This window comes from Prionailurus bengalensis, chromosome B1 (genome assembly GCF_016509475.1).
Source record: "Prionailurus bengalensis isolate Pbe53 chromosome B1, Fcat_Pben_1.1_paternal_pri, whole genome shotgun sequence".
In the NCBI taxonomy this organism is placed as follows: domain Eukaryota; kingdom Metazoa; phylum Chordata; class Mammalia; order Carnivora; family Felidae; genus Prionailurus; species Prionailurus bengalensis.
The window spans coordinates 116,462,815-116,486,826 of record NC_057344.1 but is presented as its reverse complement, the minus strand read 5'-3'; the positions used below and the strand labels follow the sequence as shown (position 1 = coordinate 116,486,826).

The 24,012-nt window shown below is 38.4% G+C and overlaps 1 protein-coding gene across 1 annotated transcript in view; it reads right to left on the bottom strand.

Moving 5' to 3' along the window:
• DKK2 (dickkopf WNT signaling pathway inhibitor 2) overlaps nucleotides 1-24,012 on the bottom strand; it is a 103,919-nt gene that overhangs the window by 5,143 nt on the left and 74,764 nt on the right. Inside the window, exon 2 of the mRNA XM_043571068.1 lies at nucleotides 1,147-1,297. Within this exon, the coding sequence (XP_043427003.1) occupies nucleotides 1,147-1,297 (151 nt within the window). The remainder of the gene's footprint in view (nucleotides 1-1,146; nucleotides 1,298-24,012) is intronic.

The window sequence follows — 24,012 nt, the reverse complement described above, 5'->3', positions numbered from 1 at the left end:
TTCTATAAAGTATGGCTCCTATCTAAGTATGATGCTGATATGAGGTATGAAGCTATATTCTGTCTCTCTCTCTCTCCTCTATTGAACCATTAATTTATTTACATAAAGATTAAATTGTATTATTTAATATGAAATAATATTAAATCTTTTGGTTTGAGCTAGGCTCCCTTCATTTGAATCTTGTCTCTCTCAAGACCAAGTGACTGTGGGAAAAAAATAGGAATTAAAACATTGCATTAAGTTATTGTGAATATGTGTGACGTGCTTACAATAGTGACTTAGCAAATATTAAATTAATATTAGCTATTAGTACTTTAAAAATGTCTGACCAGACATACACCTTCAGTATCCAGTTTCCTTTGTTCAATCAACAATATAATCCTAGTTTACATTGTAAACACCCTGAATGGTATGAGGCCTTTCTTCCCTTCACCTGACCACAGTACTTCCAATAGGACTCTGTCCAGAGGTCAGGAGCAAGTATAGGAAAAGGAGTATGATCATATTGTTTCACATGATTAAGTTTATGTTTATGATCACTGGCTATAATTATTTAATGATTTTATCATGTATTGTCTGTGATTCTTTATTTCATCATTAATGCTGAATTGTCTGCCTATAAATTCATGGAGATTGGGGGAAGTCATGTTTATGGAAAGGCTATGGAATAGACTCCTGTGTTTCCTTTTGGAGGAACAAATCACTCCCTCCCTATAAGTGTGGTGCAGGGTGGAGCCTTTAAAAGAAGACACCTTGAATAGAAGAATTAAGGTATGACATGAATATGCAAGTGGAAGAGGGACTCACCACTGTGTTGCTAAATCACAGCAGGTTCTTTGGTCTTTTGCATGTATTCACTCGTGTTTAGTGGAATAGAATATCTAGCTATTTATATACAACAGTTCAACATGGCAAATCCTAGATCACCATAAATTGTATGATATACAAAGTGATCAGAGTCCAGGAAACCTAGGATTTGGAAGGTAATCCAAGTAATTGTACACATATCTAAACCATGATCCAATCCCTGCCAGTTTTGAAAGACTCCTTACATTTCAGGGGCTGGCTAAGGAGAATTTGGTCTAATTTGCTAAGCAGCTCTCACATAAAAAGAAAGAGGCCTATCAACATTGAACTAGATCTTACCATTATTACAGCGGGTACCAGGACAACACATGCCATCTCTGTGGCAGCGCTTCTTTTTTCTTCGACACACCATGCAGGCCGATGATCCTTGGTGGGGACTATGGCAGTATCTCCCAATTTCACATTCCTTATCACTGCTACAAGGGTAGGCCTGTCATAAAGTAGAACAACAACACCAAATGCAAAGTAGATTAGATCTTGTAACACTTAAAAAAACTTACTGCAACAAATCATAATGGGAAGTAAATCACAATACGTTTCTCGTCAAAGGAAATATGCCATTGTAGTAATGTTCTGAGCATAGATCCTACATAGTGACACTTTTTTGAGAACCTTATAAATACTGATTGTTGATTGTAACAAAGATAATGTTGATGCTATTCATATACTTTTGTTGACACAACTTTGGAACTGGAATTTAGATTTTGTGTTGATCAATGGAGCTTTTAAGGGTAACTTTGAGAGCTCAGAAATAGTTGTAATTGTTAAATTTTTAAAAACATTTATTTGTGTTTTAGAAAGATAGACAGAGCGTGAGCGGGGAATGGGCAGAGAGAGGGAGACACAGAATCTGAAGCAGGATCCAGGCTCTGAGCTGTCAGCACAGAGACTGACTCTGGGCTGGAACTTAAAAAGGGTGAGATCATGGGGCGCCTGGGTGGCGCACTCGGTTAAGCGTCCGACTTCAGCCAGGTCATGATCTCGCGGTCTGTGAGTTCAAACCCCGCGTCAGGCTCTGGGCTGATGGCTCAGAGCCTGGAGCCTGTTTCCGATTCTGTGTCTCCCTCTTTCTGACCCTCCCCCATTCATGCTCTGTCTCTCTCTGTCCCAAAAATAAATAAACGTTGAAAAAAAATTTTTTTTTTAATAAAATAAAAAAAAATTAAAAAAAAAAGGGTGAGATCACGACCTGAGCGGAAGTCAGATGCTCAACCAACTGAGCCACCCAGGCACCCCAGTTGTAATTGTTATACTGCCACTGATTTAAGGCATAAATAAAACAGTCAGCCTAGCTATGCTGTTTTTTATCCACGAAATTGGATGAGGGGGAGGTTAAAAAAAAAAAGGGTTGTGCTAGAAGCTAAAACATATCTTCTGCCCAGTTATAGAACAAATATATTAAGAGGGACTCCCTACAATTCCTGCCTGTGAGGACCATGGCAGAGAACCACTTCCAGAACTGTTTGAGGTTATGAGCTGCTTGGCACAAGGAAATCAAGGAGCAGGGTCTTCATTCCAAATGTGGTGATGAACAGCAGGGGAGTTCCAAATGGTCAGAGAAATAAATGCTCAACTCCAATCGCAGCATGTTCTCAGGAAACAAAAAAGCAGGCTCTTTACATACAAAAATAACCCTATGGGCTACTACACCTTCAGTGCAGAAAGGACTCTGTTCCTACATTTCTCACCAAGGGAGGTACTTAAGCAGTGCCCCACATTATCTCCCAAAGTAAAAATATAATCTCCAGTTATGTATTCCTGGCCTCTTGGAAGTTTTTGGAACACTTAAAATGTCTCTGTTTGCAGAGACTGAGTTGAGAAACAGCATTGTCACACCACACATCAAACTCCCTCATATTTTGAAGCATGTTGACAGGGAGACTTATTTGTAAGTTGTTTTTCTTTTCTTTTTTGTAGTTCTTTTCTGTTTTCAGAGTCAGGCATGGTTATTTTTTTTGTTGTTGAAAAATATAAAAAGTAAAAAAGAAGCCATGTAGTTGTTTTTAAGCACACATAAATGGTACAAATGTAAAACCATGGGTAAAATTTTTATGACTCTCAAATAAGTAGTGTGATTTGAGTGCTTTGCTTATGAAATGAGGTTTGATGACCCATGTCCCTGTGAATGGTCTATTTCTTTTCCCTTGTCTTTCTTTCTCCCTCTCTTATACTCTCTTTCTCCCCCTGCTCTTTTCCTGCTAAGTGTGGCTACAGTCAGTCCCCACGTATTTTCTGTTTAGATCTGATTCTCTTCATTTTGGCAGAGGAAATAAATGTGAAGCTGACATGAGAGTCTGAAAACTACATGTTCTATGGGAAAAATTATAACTTCAGCATTATTACAATTTACCGTTTACCCTCAAGAGAAAATAGAAAAATCATGAATTTCAAGTTGAAACTGCTTTTGAAGGATTGAACAGTGGCCATGCTTGATGCCTACATTACAATTGGAGCCAGATAAAGCTATAAAGTGAATTTGCATATTGTTGTCCCATTCTGGATCTCCCTCATCAGGCTTAAGAGAGAATATGAATTAGGGTAAATTCAGAGTATTAGGCCATTTTTCAAAAATCCAAGACTGATGAAAACAAAACAAATGTCACTTCCCGCCTTGCCACACTCTCTCCCCGAAGCACTTTACTCCCTTCATATTTAAACCCATTAATTTTGATTGAAATACAATTCACATGTTTCTGATTCATTTACATTTATTTCATCAAATTGTTTTGCAAGAAACATTTGATGTCTTACAAGTTTTTTTTTCCCTTCCTCAAAAATAGGACATGTTCTTTCAATGGAAATAAACATGTGCCACCTAAAACATCACGTGAAATTTACAACACAAGCAACAAATCTTCAAGGGATTCTGAATATAGAATAATATTTGATTCAATTACTAAAAAAAAAGTCTATATGGTAAAAAAACAAGTTCTTTGCTAAAAGTAGCAGTTCATTTATGCAGAAAATTGTGGAAGGCACATCATTAACTTCCCATTCTCAGATGGTGGGAAATGGAAAATATTTGAAATGGAAAATATTTGATGCAGATGATATTGCAAAAAGTTAGATGTACAGTAGTCCTTTATTTGAATGGGGTCACAATAAAATTCTCACAAGTTTTTCAGAGGGAAACTCAGTTGTTCTAAGAGGTAAAATATACTGGAGGATGTGTAGTTTTATTATGCATGTATATTACACCTATATATATATATATTATATATAAATTGGCTTTAAATAGAAATGACACAGGCAGAAAACTATGCGGAATTTTTTGTGATAAAAGATTATCATTAACGTGATGTTGCACTTGAAATGGAATCCCAGAACATAACATTAAGAGCAATTCTTTGACAATTAAAATAAAATTTTAGTAATTTAAATTCAAAGTTATACAGCTTCTAGTATGCTTATAAAACTGCTTGCTCCAATAAACAGCCTTCAAATATAAATGAAATTAAAAAAATGATAAGACACATTGACTGAAGCAGGCTTTTGGGAAAGCAAATAATATGGGGGCATGCCTTACCTTCTGATATCAATGTCACCCAGCCCAGATCTCTTCAGCCATATGGTTTCCTTTGGCATAACCATTAGCAATAAAACATAGAACATGAGAAAATATGGATCTGAACCATTAATAGCAATTCTTGTATTTTCAGCCTCATACATGATTTTTCAGTAAAGAGTTTGAAACAAGACTATTTTCATCTCAAGTAAGAGGGCTCTGCAGCTTGCTATTGTTTTTTCTCCACATATCCCCCTTTAACATATCTGGAAATGGTATCCTTGTAGGCAAGAGAGGAAGGCAGGTAGAATGAGGGAGAAAAAAAAGGGACGAAGGGAGAGAGGCGCACGGATAAAGTAGCTACAGAGGATCCTGAAGAAGTGAGGACTGTGGCAATTAATAGACCACTAAAGGGAATTACATACATTAGTGAAAGTGCCATTCAGATACTTTTCCATAGAAAAAAAAAATCTTTATTTTCCATTTACTTTGGACTCAGAAGGCTGTTCCTGTTTCCGTTTGTTGATGGTTTTATGACAAACAAAAAATGAATTTGAGTATCTTAGTCTAAGTTTCTATTTAACAAAAACAATAATATGCCTGCCTGTTACTTATTTTTATAAATTAACAAGAAGACTGATTTTTTTTACCTCTATGGAAATGATTAATAGTGAGTTTGTATGGCTCTTCATTTACTTGTCAAGCGAATGGTCTGAGGAACAGTGAAATTTGGTTGCATGATCATCCAGGAATACTTGCCTCCATGAAAAATCATTCCTGACTTAGTGTCAGTCACAATGAGGAGATAGATTCGTTTGAAATTCCTAATAATAGCAGGTGATAGGCCATAAATTAAGAATGTTTGAGAGCTGTCCATGATCAGGTCAAAAAGCAAAGAAGTTTTGCCCAACCCCCTTTCCAGGCTAAAAATAGAGTGTTTTCTAGTTATTATTACAGCCAGGACCTGAACTAAAACAGAGTGAACATGTTGGGCAAGGCTTGAAAATCAAGTCCATCAAAAATGAGCATTTCTTTTTAGTATGAAGGATTTTTTTTTTTACTTCCATTTACTCTGTGCGAATTTGGAATCATTATTTAAAATTTTAGCAATGAAGTAAAGAGAGCTTAAGTGATTTCTGCAAATAAGTCCTATGTGCTCAATAGCAGAGAATTCGGGGATTCGGGGCCTATCCTGGCTTTCAGGCCTCCCTACAAGGTGTCATGACTGAGAGCATTTACCAGTGACGGTTTAATGCACACACAGAGAAGGGGTTTTCAGTGCTGACCTGTGTGCCGAATTTAGAGATTAGAAAAATAAACTTGGCCACTTCTCTCTCTAGAAGCCTCCAAATACCAACAGCATGTCCGGGTGCAGCTGTTGGAAAGACGGAATACTGGCGGACAACACAGACAATGCCGTAAACAACATTTTCTCATTTCATTCCTTGACAACGGTTTTATGTCCACTTAAATTCAAGGTAATCAGAGTTACAAGTAAAAGCCCTTCATGTGATTAATGATAATTAAATAATATTCTAATGAATGAAATAAAACGAAATTTGAACTAATTGAGCCTGTTTTTTTTTTCTTTCAATTATTCTCAGAGCTTCGAGGAAAAAATACCTGTTAATTTGAGAGTAAGCTTTAGGGTTGCATTTATTCTTAGTTTTCAACAGTTGTCCATCCCTTAAAACATGCAAATGCAACAATGACATCATCAAATCCCTACGAATAATGAAATGAGAAAAATATCTAGGTATCTCAGCAGCACTGGCTATTGAACAGACCTTTGGCCACAACCGAAACCTTAGTTTAACTCCCAAGTTTTCAAAATAATGACATTGTTCCTGTTTAATGATGGGTAGGAAAAAAAAAGGAAGGGAGAAACATCACATAGTGTTCATGTGGGATGGCCACCCATCCGGATTCTTGCAAGACCGTCCCAGTTTTGTTGTTGTTGTTTTAATCGGGACAATCCTTTGTCCCTGCAAGCACTGTTTGTAACAATCGGAAGTTTTCTGGAGCCAGAAAAACATCATCAGCTGGGCGGGAAGAAGAAAGCCTGCAGGGGGAGGACCCAGCTGTGGGAATGAAAAACATTTGGGGCGAGTGCATAGAAGGAGGTAGCAGCAAAGGGCTGGGGACTAGAAGGTCTGGGGTCTCAAAGGGAACTTAGCAGAAGGTTGGCAATTAACATTTGGGAAACCAGATCGGACTGGCTCCCCACCCCCAACTCAGTTCTTAGAGAAAAGATAATTTCCCTTGCCTAACATTCCATATGATAGCTCTCTGTTTCAATGAATATACAAGCTTTGCTACCGTTTAAGGTGGTAATTTCAAAATCAAACCTTAAAATTGCAGCTTCGGGAGATGCAGGGACATAGAACTCAAGCTGGCTAATGTGCACTCTCATGGTGCATGCCAAAGGCACTGCAATCGGATCTTTTCCTTTGTCCACAATTACCTCTAGGGGATAAGGGTGTATCTTTGAGGATTCCTGAACATAAGGCCAGGAGGATTGAGCTATATTAAATTGGAGGGGAAAAGTTCAGAAATTTCATGATGTTCTGAATGTGTGCCATAGGTTCATTAAGGCAGCTGTTTGGGTATTCATTCAATATTCAATAGTTGTTTGTTTAGCATTTATTTATTGAACACCAGCTACAATCCAGACACAACTAGTTCTGTGATCTACAAATGTTCTGCCTGCACTATCCATAAAACAATTTTGAAAACTATGTATCCTCTCATGTGCGTAACATGTAAAATTTTTCAGCACAAGTTTAGCTAGCTTTATTAATGTAACATATAATGCTAAATATTTTATAAGATGAAATTCACAGTAATGGTTAGTTTTAGAAAACATTCAGTTAAATTTTGAAATATACAAGTCATCACAACTATTTTGGATGTTCTGTATCCATAATTTTCCAACCACGGTGAAGCTTCACTTTTAAAGAATTAATGACAAGACAAGGAGAGATATGTTTAGGATGCCTAATCAACCACTAAGAACATCGTTGTTAAGCCAATACTCCAAATTCTACTTTCATCTGTCATCCATAAAAGGTTTTATACTGCTGGTTAATGCAGTATATCAAGATTTGGAATGCATGACGATTTTGCCTTTCTTTCCACATAAAATGGCAAAAGGAAACACAGGCACATTCCCAGACAATTGTAAGGAAAAAAAAATCATGCAAGTTAAGGATATGGAATTCAATTCCCTTAAAACAATTCATGCTGTGCACACTGTGGAAAACCTTTGGGTACCTCTTCCACATATTCGTTTTAAGGCTGGGATTGTTAGATATTTGGTTTTGACATAGAAGTGCAGAGCTGAGAGACTTCTGCTAATGCCTCCTGGATTATAAATTAGGAATGATGGATTTCTGCCAGTGGTCCATTAACTTCCCCAATCTGTTCAGAAAAATCTCACTTAAATCCTAAGAAACAATAATTCTATGAAATCAAGGCAAAGTCCTCTCTAAGTTGGGTTGCTCCACCCTGTTCTCTGTATATCATTAAGCAGAGGAGATAGCAGGGAGTTCTCTACTTGGAACACAGACCACATGTTCAACTGTAACATGTTCATTGCTACTATTGATCAGGAGACAGGTGGGGAAAGCTAACCCTTTCCATAAGGTCTCAGCACTTAGAGAAATCTAAACCTTGTAGTCTACCTGATTTTCCTTTTGCCTGTTTTTGACCCATTTTCCTCTCATTTGGAACAGATAGGACGAAAACACTTGCATGCTCAGAAAGCAGCATCTCAGGAGTGCTTTTGCAGCAATGGTTGGAGCCCTTTATACTCCTTATATCATTATAAAGCCCTTTGTAGTTCTGTGATTGATGGAGTATAATTGTTCTAACCAAAACAGAGGAAGAAACTACACAATTTCAAGTTTTCTTCCAAATCCAGGAAGGCCTACAATATAAAATTTTCCATGTAGCCTCACACATTTTTCTGACCTCATGACCTTCAGAAAGGTAACATGGTAAGAAGAATTTTGGGGTCCTACTACAGTTTGAATTATGCCCCCACGATTGATTGTTATAAATTACTTAACTGAGAACAGTCTCAGTTCTCTCCTTGATAAGGCAGATAGCATTTCTACCTTCAGCAGCATTTCCCTACTTACCAAATCTTTAAAATCTCACAGGGTTTCTTTAAAAACAAATTGTTCACAGACTCCTCATAGAGATTCTAATTTTGTGAATTGGATACGGTCCAGGAGCCTGTATCATTAATAAATTCTGTCCTGGTAATCATAGATACAGTAAGATAGGGAAACATTTCTCTACAGACTTGTTACAAAGATTAAGGATGCTTCTTGCATATATATCATGGAGAAAATGCCTGGTCTCTATGAGATATGGACTCAATATTATCTCTGATAGACAGGGGTCTAAGCGGGGAATTGGTTCCCCGACATCACCATGAGTCTAAGAGATTCGCCGACAACAGCTACTTCCAGGCAGGTTCACCTTTACTCCTACAGCTGAGCCACTGTGCTTCGGGGTAGGCTTGAGAATTTCGGAGACTACATGAAAAAATAAAGTAACACATAACAAACATACCAGTGCACTTGGGGAGATACACAGTGTAGACTCAGAGCTATCAACACACCCGTTGTAGCTGGACTGTTTCATATCCTCATGTGGTGTGCACCTGTGTCTTGTTGGCAAGACACAGCTTTGCAGTTTTCTTTGGATCTCGTATCCCGTGGGTCTTTACAAAACAACTACTTTTTCTCCCCGTATCAAGTATGATAAATAGATGGATGTGTGTTCTCATTATTTCCTATTTCTGGTAGGGCATCAAATTTCCCTGTCCAGTGAAAAATCACATTCAAACTTCAAATATTGAAAAATCACATTCAAACTTCAAATATTGAAGTCCAGGTAGGTATGAAAACTTAACATACTTTCTTTAGGATTATAGAGTAAGTAAATGTTGGTAAATATTTCTGAGCCTGAATGTAAATGCTTGTGAATTTTAAATATTATATGGGGGCGCCTGGGTGGCTCAATCGGTTGAGCGTCTGACTTTGGCTCAGGTCATGATCTCATGGCCTGTGAGTTTGAGCCCTGCGTCCGGCTCTGTGCTGACAGCTCAGAGCCTGGAGCCTGCTTTGGATTCTGTGTCTCCCTCTCTCTCTGCCCCTAACCCACTTGCATTCTGTCTCTGTCTCTCTCAAAAATAAAAAAATATTAAAAAATATTTAAATGTTACATTAGTTGGAGACATTTTTCATTTCTAAAATCATGGTTTATGAATGACGATAAAGAAATCCAGTGAAGATATATATTAATCTGTGTATACAGGTTTCTGTGTGTGCCTAATTTATTAATTGCATTTTTTCAGGAAGTACATCCAAGAAAAGTATAGCAGAATTTACCCATGGAAGGTTGGACAGAATTACTGAGAACTGAGAAGAGGAAAATTTTAGTTTCCATGTAAACTCTTTTAAAAATTTTCTAATTTGCACGTGGTGTATTATCTATTAAAATTAATACAGTTGTTAAAGGAACTAATTTTAAGAGCTTCAATGTGAAGTTTCTTTTTCCTTGCTAATTTATGCCTCCTAGCTCTTGTATTAGGAAGTCTTGGAAGAGCTTGGGTTTCCTAGAGTCAGGATTTCTTGCAAGAGTATCAAGAATCCAAGCTGAAGTTTCTTGATTAAAATTTTTCTGTTTTTATTGATGTGACCTTATTAGCAGAGTCAGATCATTAATACATTTAGATTATATACACATACAAATAATCCATCGTCCCAACAATTCCTTGAGGTGATGTTTACAGTATTGTTCATTTAGTATAGAACATGCAAACTTTACATTTCTCTGGTATCATTTCTCTTCCCCGCAGTCTATTCTGATTATGAGGAAACAGTTGATGAAAGCCAATTGAACTGAAAAGTTTGTTCTTTTACGGCTGGGAAGATGGGGAAAAAATCACAGCATATAATCCTCAATATTTGTTTGCAGTGAAAAGACCCAATTTCTATGTAAGAGCCACTTTAGGCTCTGTATAAATATTGATTAAAAATACAAAATATTACCATTCAAAGTTAGAGTCACGAGCAAGAAGGCAGGCCTGCGTTCCATCCCTCCAGGTGTGCTGGGAGGAGAAGCAATGACTTGAGAAGAAACAGGGCCCCGTGTGATTCCCCAAATGGTTGGAGCAAGGGGTTTACTTAATTGTTACAGACACAAATATTGAATTGACTAAAAACCTTTGGATTAAAAAAGTAGGATGCAGAGGTGGTTGACAATTCTAACAAGAATTCTGCCGAAATAACTCCTCTATTTCTACTTCTGCCATTTGGAAGAAAATAAAAAGTAAGTGTATGAAGAATCCTGGACTAGAATCATTACGACATTACACACTACTGACATACGGAGGGACTGAAGTTCAAGTTACATGTGCAGCAGGGGGACGGACTTTAACTCCTGGGCTTTGGATAAGCCAACGTGTCTGTTACTGAAGTGAAAGGAATAGAAGCCATTTAATCTATTATTTTGCCATCCTTATTCTTTCCTATTTCCCAGCTTGACTCCTTCCCTAGCCACCCAAGCCAATATTTATATAGCCTGTAAAACAGGTTACGAATCTGTGCCCCACACCCCAGCTTCATTTTTATTTTTATGGAATGTTCAGTTGATGGGACAGTTCTCACACAGAAATTCATGCAAGGAGCACTCAAAATACACTCATACTGTCATTTCTGGGTTCCAAAGATCAGGACAAACTATATTGAAGACAGTTTGAACTCATTCTCAGAGTCTCTGATGTAACAAAAGGGTTAAAGCATCAGGGTAGAATAGTTGCCTGACTTCCTAATGGATGAAATTACAATAGCTAAGGCTACTCATTTATTTCAGACATTTGCAAGATGATTGGGTTCAAAAGCCCCAGCTTGGAGAGTGTTTTTGTTTTTAGTGTCTGATAATAGCAATTATATGACCACATGTTGTTTATTAAAATAGAATAATTTTCCAAAAAACAATCGATATCTTGATACACACGTGGTCTTACTTACCAGCCTTTCTACTCCCCTGAACCAATTTAAATTCTTACTGTGTGGAAGAAAGAAGAGGACAGCAAGGACAGCTGGTCAGCAAGGACAAAGCAAACTTATGTCGAGCAAACAGCATGGCATAAAGACATCACTCATTGACTTACAATCTATTTTTATCAAAAAATTCTATTTAAATGCTTTGTTAGAAGATTGGACAAGGAGATTATAAGCCAAAGGACAGATTCTTTGGTTTGTGTGACCCTCCTGTTCAAATCTCAGCCTCAGAAATTTGGTACATCTTGTGATGAAATACTCAATGTGTTAGTAATCCCAAAGAAAACACATTGAAGACGTTGGTCCCCCACGCCACCCACATCCCATTCATCTGCTTTGGTGTGGCAACCAGCACATTCTCAATAGTGCAAGGGAGGTCAGATGATTTGTTACTAGATGAAACAAATGAAATCATGTCTCTGGGCTTAAGTCACTTCCCCTCCATCCCTTGGTCCTTCCAGCCTGTGCAAAGAGTATGCTCCTCTGTATTTCTGCTGCTTCCTTTGTTGGCCTTTGTTCATTACTAGAATCACAGATGTACTGGCATTGGACTCTTTTTAACACCTCTGAGTCTGGCTTCACATTCCAGCAGACTTGTAGAAAATATGGGGCATTAAAGTGTGAGATGGGGAGGGAGGGTGGGAAAGAGAAGTGGAATGCAACTAGGAAAACAAGGACCCTTCACCCCACCTGCCCTGAGGTCTGGAGTAGAGCTGTCCTTCCTCAGACAACCCCACTACTATGTTGGTTAATCAAAAGTCTAGGCAAACAAATCAAATGAAATTCATTAGCCAAATGGCTAATAGAGTTTTTGTCTAACTTTGCTAGGAAATGCTATCTGAAATCTGTCCTGTTTGGTTTTGTTTGTTTTAACTTAAGACAGCTGTGTCACAGTAAAGATGACCAGAACACATTTTTGTTCTCAGCATTACACATGATCCCAATCTACCTCCCCAGCATTTGCATTACACATGCCAGTTCTTTGGGGCTACTTGCACATCCTTTAGCCACACTCCCTCATGACTAGGCATTTGTACATATTCTTCTACCAAGAATACCATTCCTCCATTTACTTCCTCATCAGGATAAGTCCAACTCACCATTCAGAGATTATATCAAGTGACTTTATTTGGGGGAACCTTCTGGGTTGGCTCCTCACGTCCAGCTGATTCGGACGTCCCATGTCACCTGCACCCTGTTAATACTTCATGCTTATTTGTTCCATGATATAGAGTGTGCTGTCTTAAAGTCTTCCTCTGCCTTCTTTATACTTTTTGATTACAGAAACCATCTTTCATCTCTGTATCCCCAGTGGTCACATCATGCCTGGAATAACAGCATTCCACATTTTGTCCAGTAATGAATTAATGAACGAAGTTTTGTCGTAACAGTGTCTGCAAATCTGTACAATGAATTGACAAAATTGCTCACATAAGTACCCATGAGAAGATGGTAAAACAAAAGTAAAATGAAAGAAAGAAAAGAAAAGAAAAGAAAAAGAACGTAGAAATTAAACAGTGATTTTTTATATATTTTGAAATAGATTTTTAAAACTTAGCTAAGTTCTACATAAATCAGTAAAACCTACAACTATATAGCTAAGGACATCTTATATGTTTAAGAAGAAAAGAGATTGGTTGGTGAGTAATTTTTCAACCAGCAACTTGGCTTCAAGAGTTTCATTTTGAGCCTCAGATTCACATTTTCAAGTACTCTCATCAATTCCTTTTGCATTACATTCCTATAGCTGATGGTATTTTTCACATGTAAATTACCTAAAGTGAAAAGTAGGCTCTTTCATTTCTAAGTGGTATCAATGTCTCTGCCAGAGCAATAATGCCATCCTAGAGGCCATTCACAGCAATGACTCTGGATTTCACCTCTTCCCTAACTGTCCTCAGGGAATTGTTTAAGCCTATTGGTGGATTAGAAACTATGACTCTAAGTACTTCTGAGGATCATACGAAGCTGGTGACACTCCACCCTACATACTTTATTCTAACTTTTCTTTGCCTTTATCTCTCAATATTTTTCTCATTGGTGGATCATACCTGATAGTGTTCCTAGTTAACCACCACCACTATGAGGTATTATTGCAAAGATGCAAGAAGGTGAGTGAGTAGTTCACGATGGCTTCCTTTCAACGTCTTGGAGGCACATAGATGGAATGCTAAGGGGATTCAGTTTCCTGGTACACCTTAGTCACAGAAAAATAGCAACCAGTACCTAACAACTAAAGTGATTTTTTTCCAAATGTGTGTCTCATGGAATGCCACATCAATGCATTTAGGGGCTTCTGACTTGTTTATGACCCTAATGAAATTGAGCTAAACAAGGTTCTCACCAGCCATGTTAAATTAGTTAAATATCATTGGAATGTCCATTTTTATAAGAAAATGTGGACAGTGCTTCTAGATTTTGAACCAAATTTATTTCAAATCCTGTCTATATTTCTGTATAAACCAATTCAACTCTTCTCATTATGCCCACACATCAGAATTTTGGAGACACCCATATACTTTTGAGACCCATCTCCCAAGTTTAAAAACTTAAAGAAATTTACAAAGGACTTTATTCAGCCTAAGATAGGTTCATATTTGTATTTGTAGAACAATGAGATGGGCCTATAGCCTGGGCAAAGAGGCAAGAAATAAGATCTCTACCTTCTAGGTCAAATTTTTTTAAGTTAGATGTTTGCTACATGTTTTGAGTCCAGGCAGGGATGTCATTGTGTGTTTGAAAAAGTTGGGTCTCTATAAGACTCCTGTACACTTTAGCTTCACAGTCTAGAGACTAGAGTGATTGGATCCCCTTGTTCTGTATGAAGAGGACACAGCTACACCTGGGCACAGCAGGTATCAGACAGGATGGATTACGGTCTGACTCTAACATTTCCTGGGTTTAAATGAGATCACCAGAACTTCATTCACACACGCAAGTCAAGTTGTTTCCACATTAACATTGGATGAAGTGATTTTTATTACCAAACCCAGCACTAGCCAGGCTCTTTTTTGAGGATAGATCAAAAGCACAAGGATCTGGTCATGTGCTGCTTTTCATCTCCCTTCCTTGAGCACAGCACTGCCTAATACACACTGATCAAATTCTGCCTGGGATTTTAAACAGGATGGTCTGGAAAAGCCAAGAATAAGCTCTTGAAATAAGACTGCTCATCCCATAGTAATGAGAATTGGAGCTGTACTTGTGCAAATGGAACATTGAAAACTGTTTACAACTTGAAAATGATGATTCCAAGAAACATTAGAATACCTTTCTTATAGAGAGACATTAAATAACTAACAGCAAATCTGCTAAGAAGTCCAGTTCTGCTTTCTGGGAATGTTCCAAAAAGAAATCACAGAGCTTTAAAACACAGCTTCACAGAATGAATCAGTTAAAAGAGTAATCAGCCAGTTACTGATTATATAATAATAATTAATATTAATATTTAACACTAACTGTACTTAGAGCTGTCTGTCTTCAAAGTAGGAAACTCCTTAAGTATTAACAAATTAACTCCCTCTGTCACAACTGCCAACATATGTTTACACAGCTCTAGGGAGACTTTTATTTAACATCCATGTGTTCTCATCTGGTAATATCTGCAGGGGGAATCTTTCCACTGATAGATAAACATATATGGATGTACAGAGATAGGATAATAATACACACCCATGTCCTGCTGTCTGGCTGGTTTGCTGCTGAGTCCTCAACCAATACCCAATCAAAAGCAAAAATGTGTTTCCAGTGATAGAGCAGTATGGTTTTCATTGAGGACAGACTTTGCCGAAAATAATACAAAAATTGTCTGGGAATTTGGGTGCATAACCTGGGTGTGGTGAGGATGAGCTTTTCACATTTCTCACTAGAGTTCAGTAACTCTCCACATAACCTCAGCCGAGCCGTGGATCCTTAAATTCACCATCTCACCAGCCAAAAGGACTCCTCCTGCTAACAGATGCCACAGTTGCTATAGCTTCTTTACAAAATGCACACATTTTCATGAGACCCTGAAAGTAACAGGCTCATGGAAACTACAGATATTTTGCAGATGTGCCTTTTACAAAAATGATTTCACAATTTGCCTAGGTACTTTATCGATATGTCACTTTACAAACCAATGAAGACCAAAGGCTGGTCTTCATTACAGATTGCAAATTTTGATGGTAATCACTTCCGCTTGGTAATTTCCAAAATTGTAAGCATTCAAGAATTCTACATACTGGATAGTTAATGATTTTAAGGAAGTGTTGTTAACCCTTAGTTTTAATAACAGTATTGCACTTATTTTTAAAAAGTTCTTTTCTCTTAAAGAAAACTGAAATATTTGTGGATCAAATAATCTGGATGTATAGGATTTATTTTAAATTGTGCTGCAGAAAGTAGGGGTGAGTAGGGCAGTGTGCATGAAGCAAGATTAGGTGTGAGTTAAAAACTATCAAAGCTACAGGATGGGCATGTGGGGGTTCACTCCTACTATTCTCTCTGCTTTTGTCTACGCTTGAAATTTCCAGCAGGAAGAAACTAAAGAACTCCTGAGACATAGGCAAACTCTAATATTTAAGGAGAGCCAACTCCAGACACGATCTGAAATCACTTGGTTCCATACGCAGAGCACAGGCAGCACCCTGACAACGTGGAGTCAAAATTCTCTCCTTCTTCTGACTCCATCCTCACCTTGGAGAGGCTGCAAAAGCAACTTCTGATAAGGCTACATCAGGCTGACAAGACCTCTGGTAGTGTGATTAAACTGGACTTTCCCCAAACTGGATTATTCACAGTTTACTAAGTGGAGGTGGTGGTGCATTCATTGTATTCATGAATTAGCTCTGATGCTCCAATCTCTAGAATGAAAATTATCCCCGGAATACACCCACCCCACAGGAAAACACCCACCCCAGGCGATTGCCATCCATTGACTGTTACTGATGGGCTGCTCCTGTAGACATCTTAGGGGTGGTAGAGATGCACAAGATATGGTCCCTGCCCTTAAGAGAATCACACAGGGCAGAAACGAGACATTCCTTGTATGGGTAGTCGCACGCACATGGTTAATGATATACTTACTCTCAGCCCATTTTTTTCAGGGGGCACATAGGCACCCCATTGTCTTCGAAAAGGCAAAGAACAGGAAAGAACTGATATCAGACTGAGTGGAAATTTTCTAAGTACCTGGAGTTTCTTAGTTTTTTGTTTTTGGTTTTGATCTTGGAATAACTGGTGGTATATGTGTGACCCAGAGGTGAAGGATTTTATCTATTGATACCAACTACATCAGCTGCAGCTGGTGTTCCCCTCCGCCCATCCCTGTTTCATCCCAGGACAGCTGCTTGAGAGGGAAAGATAAAATGTTTTCTTTAAAATGCCACGTTATTTGGCAACGCTTGCGAAATGTCTGTCTAATTGAAATGACAGGGCTCTCTGTTTTTCAGGAAAAATAAAAGTAGCTAAGAATAGTTACTCTCTGAATAGCCTTCCCACAAACGCACATCTGTAAGGCACCTTCTGACTGGCAAAGAGCCTTCAGACACATTCTCTCATCAGCAAGGGAGATGAGGTGGGTAGGCGGTTTTTAAAAATAAAATTGACCATCAAAAAATGAATAATTCAGTACCATTTACTACATTCATAGTGCTGAGCAAGCACTCCCTCTTTCTAGTTCCAAAACATTTCCATCACTTCAGCCCTCCCATGCAATACCCCATTAAGCAGGTTGGGTAGGCATCACTACCTTTCAGTTCTACAAGGGAGGAAGCTTTCCTGGGGAGGAAGCTTGCTGCTCGGTGACCAGCAGATAGTAAGTGCCAGATCCAGAAATAGAACTGCTTAAAAATTACCACGTAGGTTAGACTCTTAATTCCTTGCTGAAAATCAGTCCTTTTTTAACTAGCTAAGCTTATTATCTCTCCCAGCAGGCCTGAGAAACTGAAAACTGTGTAAAGTTTGTACTTCCAGAATGCCAGAGGGAGATGTATCTCCTATCATGAGTCTGACACACAGACAGAGTAGTCAATGTTGAATGAATTAGTGTACATATCAAAAGTAAGAGGGCTTCTTTTAGTATTACTTGAGACACTTCTAGATACAGGGCTGGGAAGCAAACCTCCATTATTGACATTATGGACAGAGCTTTACACATAGGTTAATTCTTACCCAAGTCAGGTTTCATGCCAATGTCATAGTCCAACTGCACGAAAAGGTCTTAAAAGCACTGATTAGGGCACCCCCTCCTCTCCTGGCTCTGCATGAGCTGATGCCAGTGTTTTAGCATCAACCCCAAACCACTTTCTTTGCCCTCCCCTCCCCCATGTGGGTACATGTGTACAGATGACAATTTGCAATATAGCCAACGTATATTCCAACATCTGCCTACCAGATCTGTTCACTCTCTCTCCTGGTCACTTAGCTTGAGGTTGGGTGAGGAGGGGCATTGCAGGAGAGTAAACGGTAGAGCTGACAAGGTCTTGTTTCTAAAGTGCTGGGATCCTTTAATCTTCTTTCTTCCTTTGATGTCTGAGATTTCCCTCTTTATGCAGTGACACTGGGACTAAATGAAACACCAGGAAACCATTTGCCAGTAAAGGGTGTGTGTTACAAACACCTGCAGAGCCTATGGTACCAGGTGACTTGAATTACCCACACATTTCTAGATCTCTGCTCTGTGGGTGGGTGGCTATTTTGACTCTTTTACTCTGGGGACAAAGATGACAGCTCTGGTCACACTGTTATGACTTCTATTTATTTTCTCCCATACATCAAATAATAGCACAAACAATTGGGAAACAGAGGAAGGTAGCTGTGATGAATAAAAAAGCAGTTTCTTAAAAACACATAGAATCTTTGTACAGATGTTTTTTTTTTGATTCAAACAAGAGATAATAACATTTTGTGGTCAGGAGACTAAATTCTGGGTTCGAGTCCTGACTACCATCAGTTAGCAGGTAGACTTTGTACATATCATTGTGGTCTTCTGGTTTTTCATCTGTAGAATAAAGGAAATCACCTAAAAAAATGTTTGACTTTGTTTTTTGTTTTTAACAGGCTATCTGTTGCAACTATCAAAAAACTTCCCAATTTCCCAGGGGTGATTTGTCATTAATCTGCTTTTTTTGCATTACAGAAATAATACACTTCCTTTTATTGTTCATTTGCACCTAGTGAAACAAACTAGATATCTACACAGAACATTTGATAAATATGAAATGGCATCACTGTTAACACAGCCTGGCATTACAAAACAAATTCTAATAATGGCTAATACTTACTGAAAGTTTACTATATACAACTCTCTGTGTTAAATGCTTTACAAGCAATAACGTGTGTGAGGCTCCTGCACAGTATACAACATGTCTTGAATTGCAAAACTTTAACAACGCAATTCCAAATTGGAATGTCAAAAAAAAAAAAAAAGTCCCAGCAGATACATATGTTTTGTGAAACCCACGTAGGTAGGTAGGAATGATTCTCCACATCTTCAAAAAATGTTACAAATGGGACTCTGTTTCTTTTGCACAGCAATCTTTCCCATCTCGGTAAATGGCAAGTTTATGGTGGCAGTTGTCAGGCTGAAAACTTTGGAGCTCTCCTGGACTCCTGTCTCTCAGTCCTAACTTCAAATCCATCAGCAAATCCAGTCAGCTCTATCTTCAAAGCGTTTTTAGAATCCAACCCCTTCTCACCACCTGCACTGCTGCTGCGCTGTGCTCCAAGCCTCATCCTTGCCCTCCATCCCAGGATTCTCTTACACCATTGTATTCTCAATATGGCAGCCCAAGTGGGCCTATTGAAATGGAAGTCGGATCCCATCAGTTACTGGCTAAAACCGTCCATCTCATTGGGCACAAAAGTCAGAGCCCCTTCTGTTTGACGTGAGCTAGCCCTTCTTACTACTTTCTTATTACTTTCTTACTACTTCTTTCTCCTTTCTTCCTTCATCTAACTACTCACTTACTTCTTACTACTTTTTTTACTACCCACCCGTTGGCTTACCCTGCTACAGCTACACGGGTATCCTTGCGATTATTCCTACACACCAGACATCCTCTAACTCCGGGCCCAGCACTGGCTCTTTGCCTGGAAGGCTCTTCCCCAGAAGCCACATGGCTGACACCTTCTTGTCCTTCGATCTTTGCTCAATGTCACCTTATTATTGAGGCCTCCCTGACACCCCATGTCACCGGTCCCTTGCTTCCTTCACCACTTTATTTCTCCCTATTTATAGTATTTCTTACCATCTTACATGCTATATAGTTTTAATGTTTACTTATTTAGCATCTCTCCCCTCACTGAAATATAAGCATGATGAAGGCAGGGATATTTTTATTTTGTTTTGTTTATGACTGCATCTCCAACATCTAGAACTATGTCTGGCATAGGACAGATGCTTAATAAACGAATGAATGGATATATTTTATAAACATAGTGTTGCACACCTAGCATTAAAAAGGTCCTTTTCCTCCCTACCTGTCTTTATTTTAGGCTACAAAGACTCTCCCTCTTCCAGTTGTTTTTTCTTTCTCTTGTAAAACTTTGCCCCACAACCAGAAAAATTGTTTTCCTGAGTCTGACTGGTGAAAGTTTTGTTAAAAGGAGATAATGTTATTCGCATTTCTTCCCACCTACTAGTAACTTTTCTTTCCCTTGAGGAAAGTCTTTTATGAAAAACCAAATCTCTAACTGCTCTTTCTCCCTTCCATTGGTAGATTTCTTGAAAGAGTAGTTTGTACATACAGTCTCCTCTTTCTGGCCACTAATTCATTCTTTAATTCATCATTTAACCTGAAACCCGATGCTACCAATGTGCACTCATCAGTCCTGGGTATACTCACCCTCTAAGAGCTTAGTTCAAGGTATCACTTTCTACTCTTTCTGCAGGACAGGATTATCCATAAAGGACAATGGCTTCTATAGCCCACATCATCCTGGTTCTTCACCTTGTCTTAAATGAGTCCTCTCCATTCTCTCATCCAACATGGTAATTCTAAACAGCTCTGGTCTCAGATTTTAAATTTTCTTATAGAATCTTTCACTCCAGAACCCTAGTCACATCTATGGCTTTGATTGTCTGGTGGAGATGGCATTCTAAACGATGATGACTAAAACTTGTCCTTGCAACTCCAGACATTTCCCTTCAGTGCCTAACATTTTCTAGATCTCTTTTGGCACCCTATGTGTGTCTTTACATATAAGCTCACTAAAATTCAATCAGTACAGTCTCTTAGTCATGACTTTCCTATTTCTCCTTAAACATCCTCCAAAAAGGCAAAAGGAGTGGCTCAAAAATTTAAAAGAAAACCAATGAAACCTCTGACTAAGAGAGTGTGAGATGAGACCATAGAGAGAAGGAAGGGAAGTAGTGTTCAGAGCGTTCTTAATAATAAAGTTAAACATGTTAAACTCTAACATTTTATTTTTAATCAAATATGGAAAAACATTAAAAAGCTCTTAATTCTAGGTGGTGAAAGTCAGGTACTTAATTATTATTTAAAATTTTTAGTGTTTTAAAATTTTCCCCACAAATATAGCTCTTAAAAATGATATGTTTACACTTTGGGAAAATATTTGCATTAAATGGAAAGCAATGTAATCAATTATTTGCTTATTTTTTTTCTAAATACCACTAAAGACAAATGCAAGTTTGGAAATTACTACATTTGGTACGGCATTGAGTAAAGAAGAAAACTAAAGATTGGATTTGGATGAGAGCTTAGCAATTATTTAACTCAACATGAAGCTTTTATTCAGCATCTTTGACAAGTGAGGAAATTATGACCTAAAGAGGCTGTCCACTCCATTTAGGAAACAAATTCCTAAACTGTTCTCCCCTGTATCAAGTAAAACTCTAATTCCCTTTCTGTTTCTATTCAGTTTTTCTGTTTCTGCCTAGTAAATCTACTCACCGCAAGTTTTATACTCCTATTAGTTGAGTGGTTTTAGTCACCTTTCTGCGACTGTATCCTAAGCCACAAGAACACTTCCATTTGGCTTTGGTCAATTTCCTTATAGGCAAGGACCTATTTTGATTTTGGATATTCTGATATCACCTAATATGAGAGTAGGTACAGCAAAAATTGTTTTTACCTATAGAAATTGGGAGTTTAATGAACTTTCCAATTCAAGAGGTGAAGGTGAAGAACAATCACTGACTTAACAACTTTTTGTAAGTAATCATATTCCGTGCCCTTAAAAATGAAGAGTCCTGATGGGGCGCCTGGGTGACGCAGTCGGTTAGGCGTCCGACTTCAGCCAGGTCACGATCTCGCGGTCCTTGAGTTCGAGCCCCGCGTCAGGCTCTGGGCTGATGGCTCGGAGACTGGAGCCTGTTTCCGATTCTGTGTCTCCCTCTCTCTCTGCCCCTCCCCCGTTCATGCTCTGTCTCTCTCTGTCCCAAAAATAAATAAACGTTAAAAAAAAAAATTAAAAAAAAAAATGAAGAGTCCTGTTGATGTCAAAACTTTTATTTGTCTTGTTATGATTTAAAATGAGTACTCCTGGGGCGCCTGGGTGGCGCAGTCGGTTGAGCGTCCGACTTCAGCCAGGTCACGATCTCGCGGTCCGGGAGTTCGAGCCCCGCGTCAGGCTCTGGGCTGATGGCTCAGAGCCTGGAGCCTGTTTCCGATTCTGTGTCTCCCTCTCTCTCTGCCCCTCCCCCGTTCATGCTCTGTCTCTCTCTGTCCCAAAAATAAATAAACGCTGAAAAAAAAAATTAAAATGAGTACTCCTTCAATGTCAGTATGTATTCAGTGAGTCCCTCAAGTAAAAACAATCTTCTCAAAAATAAAAATAGCCTCAAATCCTTCAAATATAACAACACCATGTTTAATTCCATGAATAGAAATAAGTTAAAAGGTGTTGGTCAACCACTTCTAGGGTAACGCTCAAGAATTTTCTAATCTTTGGACACCTTACAATGAATTCTCAAGAGGTTTAACTGAACTGATAATCACAGGTACCACTTCTGCTAGGATTTGTAGAGACTCCGAACAAGTCGGCTACTATGAGTCCAAATTCTCCAAAATTTAATCAGGATTTGTCATCTTCCCAAGATGTTGGTTGATTTGCTAATCAAAACAATACAAAACTTAAACTTACAATTTTCATTGTATTTCATTTTGCAGGAGGGGCAACATTATCTTTTATTCATTTTTTAAATCTCTGATATATTTCTCTGTCTTTTGCAAGTTGCATCTAATTTCCTGCTTTAAGCTTACTTATTTCTTAGTATTCCTCCTAGGTAACTACTTTTATTTTGTGGTATTCCCATTTGTGTTTCAACTCCTAATTCAAATTTTTCTGTAGACAACCAGCTGTTAAGCTTAAGAACACCAGATGTTAATGTAAGATTTGAGATGCTGTTACCAGGACAACCAGCAGAGTGCTGGCCATTGCCATCACTGTATTCACTACTCCAAAGGGGGGATTGAGCCTCACCTTTCTCTATGGAAATAAAACAGACAAAAACATATTTGTAGCACAAATTTAAAAGGGTGGCCAGAACACCATTCTGGGGTAAACTGTGTTTATACATTCCGGGTGATTCTGCTGTACATGAAAATAACAAAGTAACATGAGTTTAATAAAGAAAAATGGGAGACAGAGAAGGCTTTAACCACAACCACTTGGAGGATCAATTACATTGTGATGCTTTTCAACATTATAGACGAGTTGCCTCACTCAGTAGATGAAAAGGGAAAGTTTTGAGGTTTCCCACCCCATCTTCCCTTCCCTTAGCTTAGATGCTCAGAGGCTGTTTCTTTTTCTCCCTGTGTCCATGTGAGACAATACCTCACATAAAAAGAGAAATCCCACATTTAAGTCACAATATAGCCCAACAAAGAGGTAAGTGAGAATTCGGTGTTCTCTGACATTCTAGAATCACAGAATCATAGGGCATTGATCTTACGATAATGCAGCACAACCCTATCACTTTCAGGTAACGAAAGCAAATATTTTAGACCTCAAATTTGTACTAATTTTATGATGCCAGTCCATTTATCCATAAGCTCTTGATATCTAGTTTTCTTATGGTATAAAAGTCCTGTTGTACAGTATGATGAGGAAAATCCAAGTCACGGATATCTTTTGCAAATTATCAGCCAAGCTGAGGTTTTAACAAATATGCAGCGAGTATAATAGTAACTACTATTCCATTTACTACATCATTGAGTGGTCAAATGAGATAACTTGTTATTTAAAGTATATTGCAAATTCGGGTGCTTAGGTGGTTCAGTTGGTTAAGTGTCTGACTTCGGCTCAGGTCAGGATCTCATGGTTTGTGGGTTCGAGCCCCACATCGGGCTCTGTACTGAGAGCTCAGAGCCTGGGCCTGCTTCGGATTCTGTGTCTCCCTCTTTCTCTGCTCCTCCTCCACTCATTCTCTGTCTCTCTGTCTCTGTCCCCCTCTCTCTCAAAAATCAACATTAAAAAAATAAAGTACATTGCAAATGTTGTAAATGTGTCAGTAGTCTCAATAAGTTACATAAAAACCCTAAAATGGAAAAAAAAATCATCTCTGATGGAAAGCTGTCACCTCTCCCATAGGAAGCCAGAGGCACCACTGTG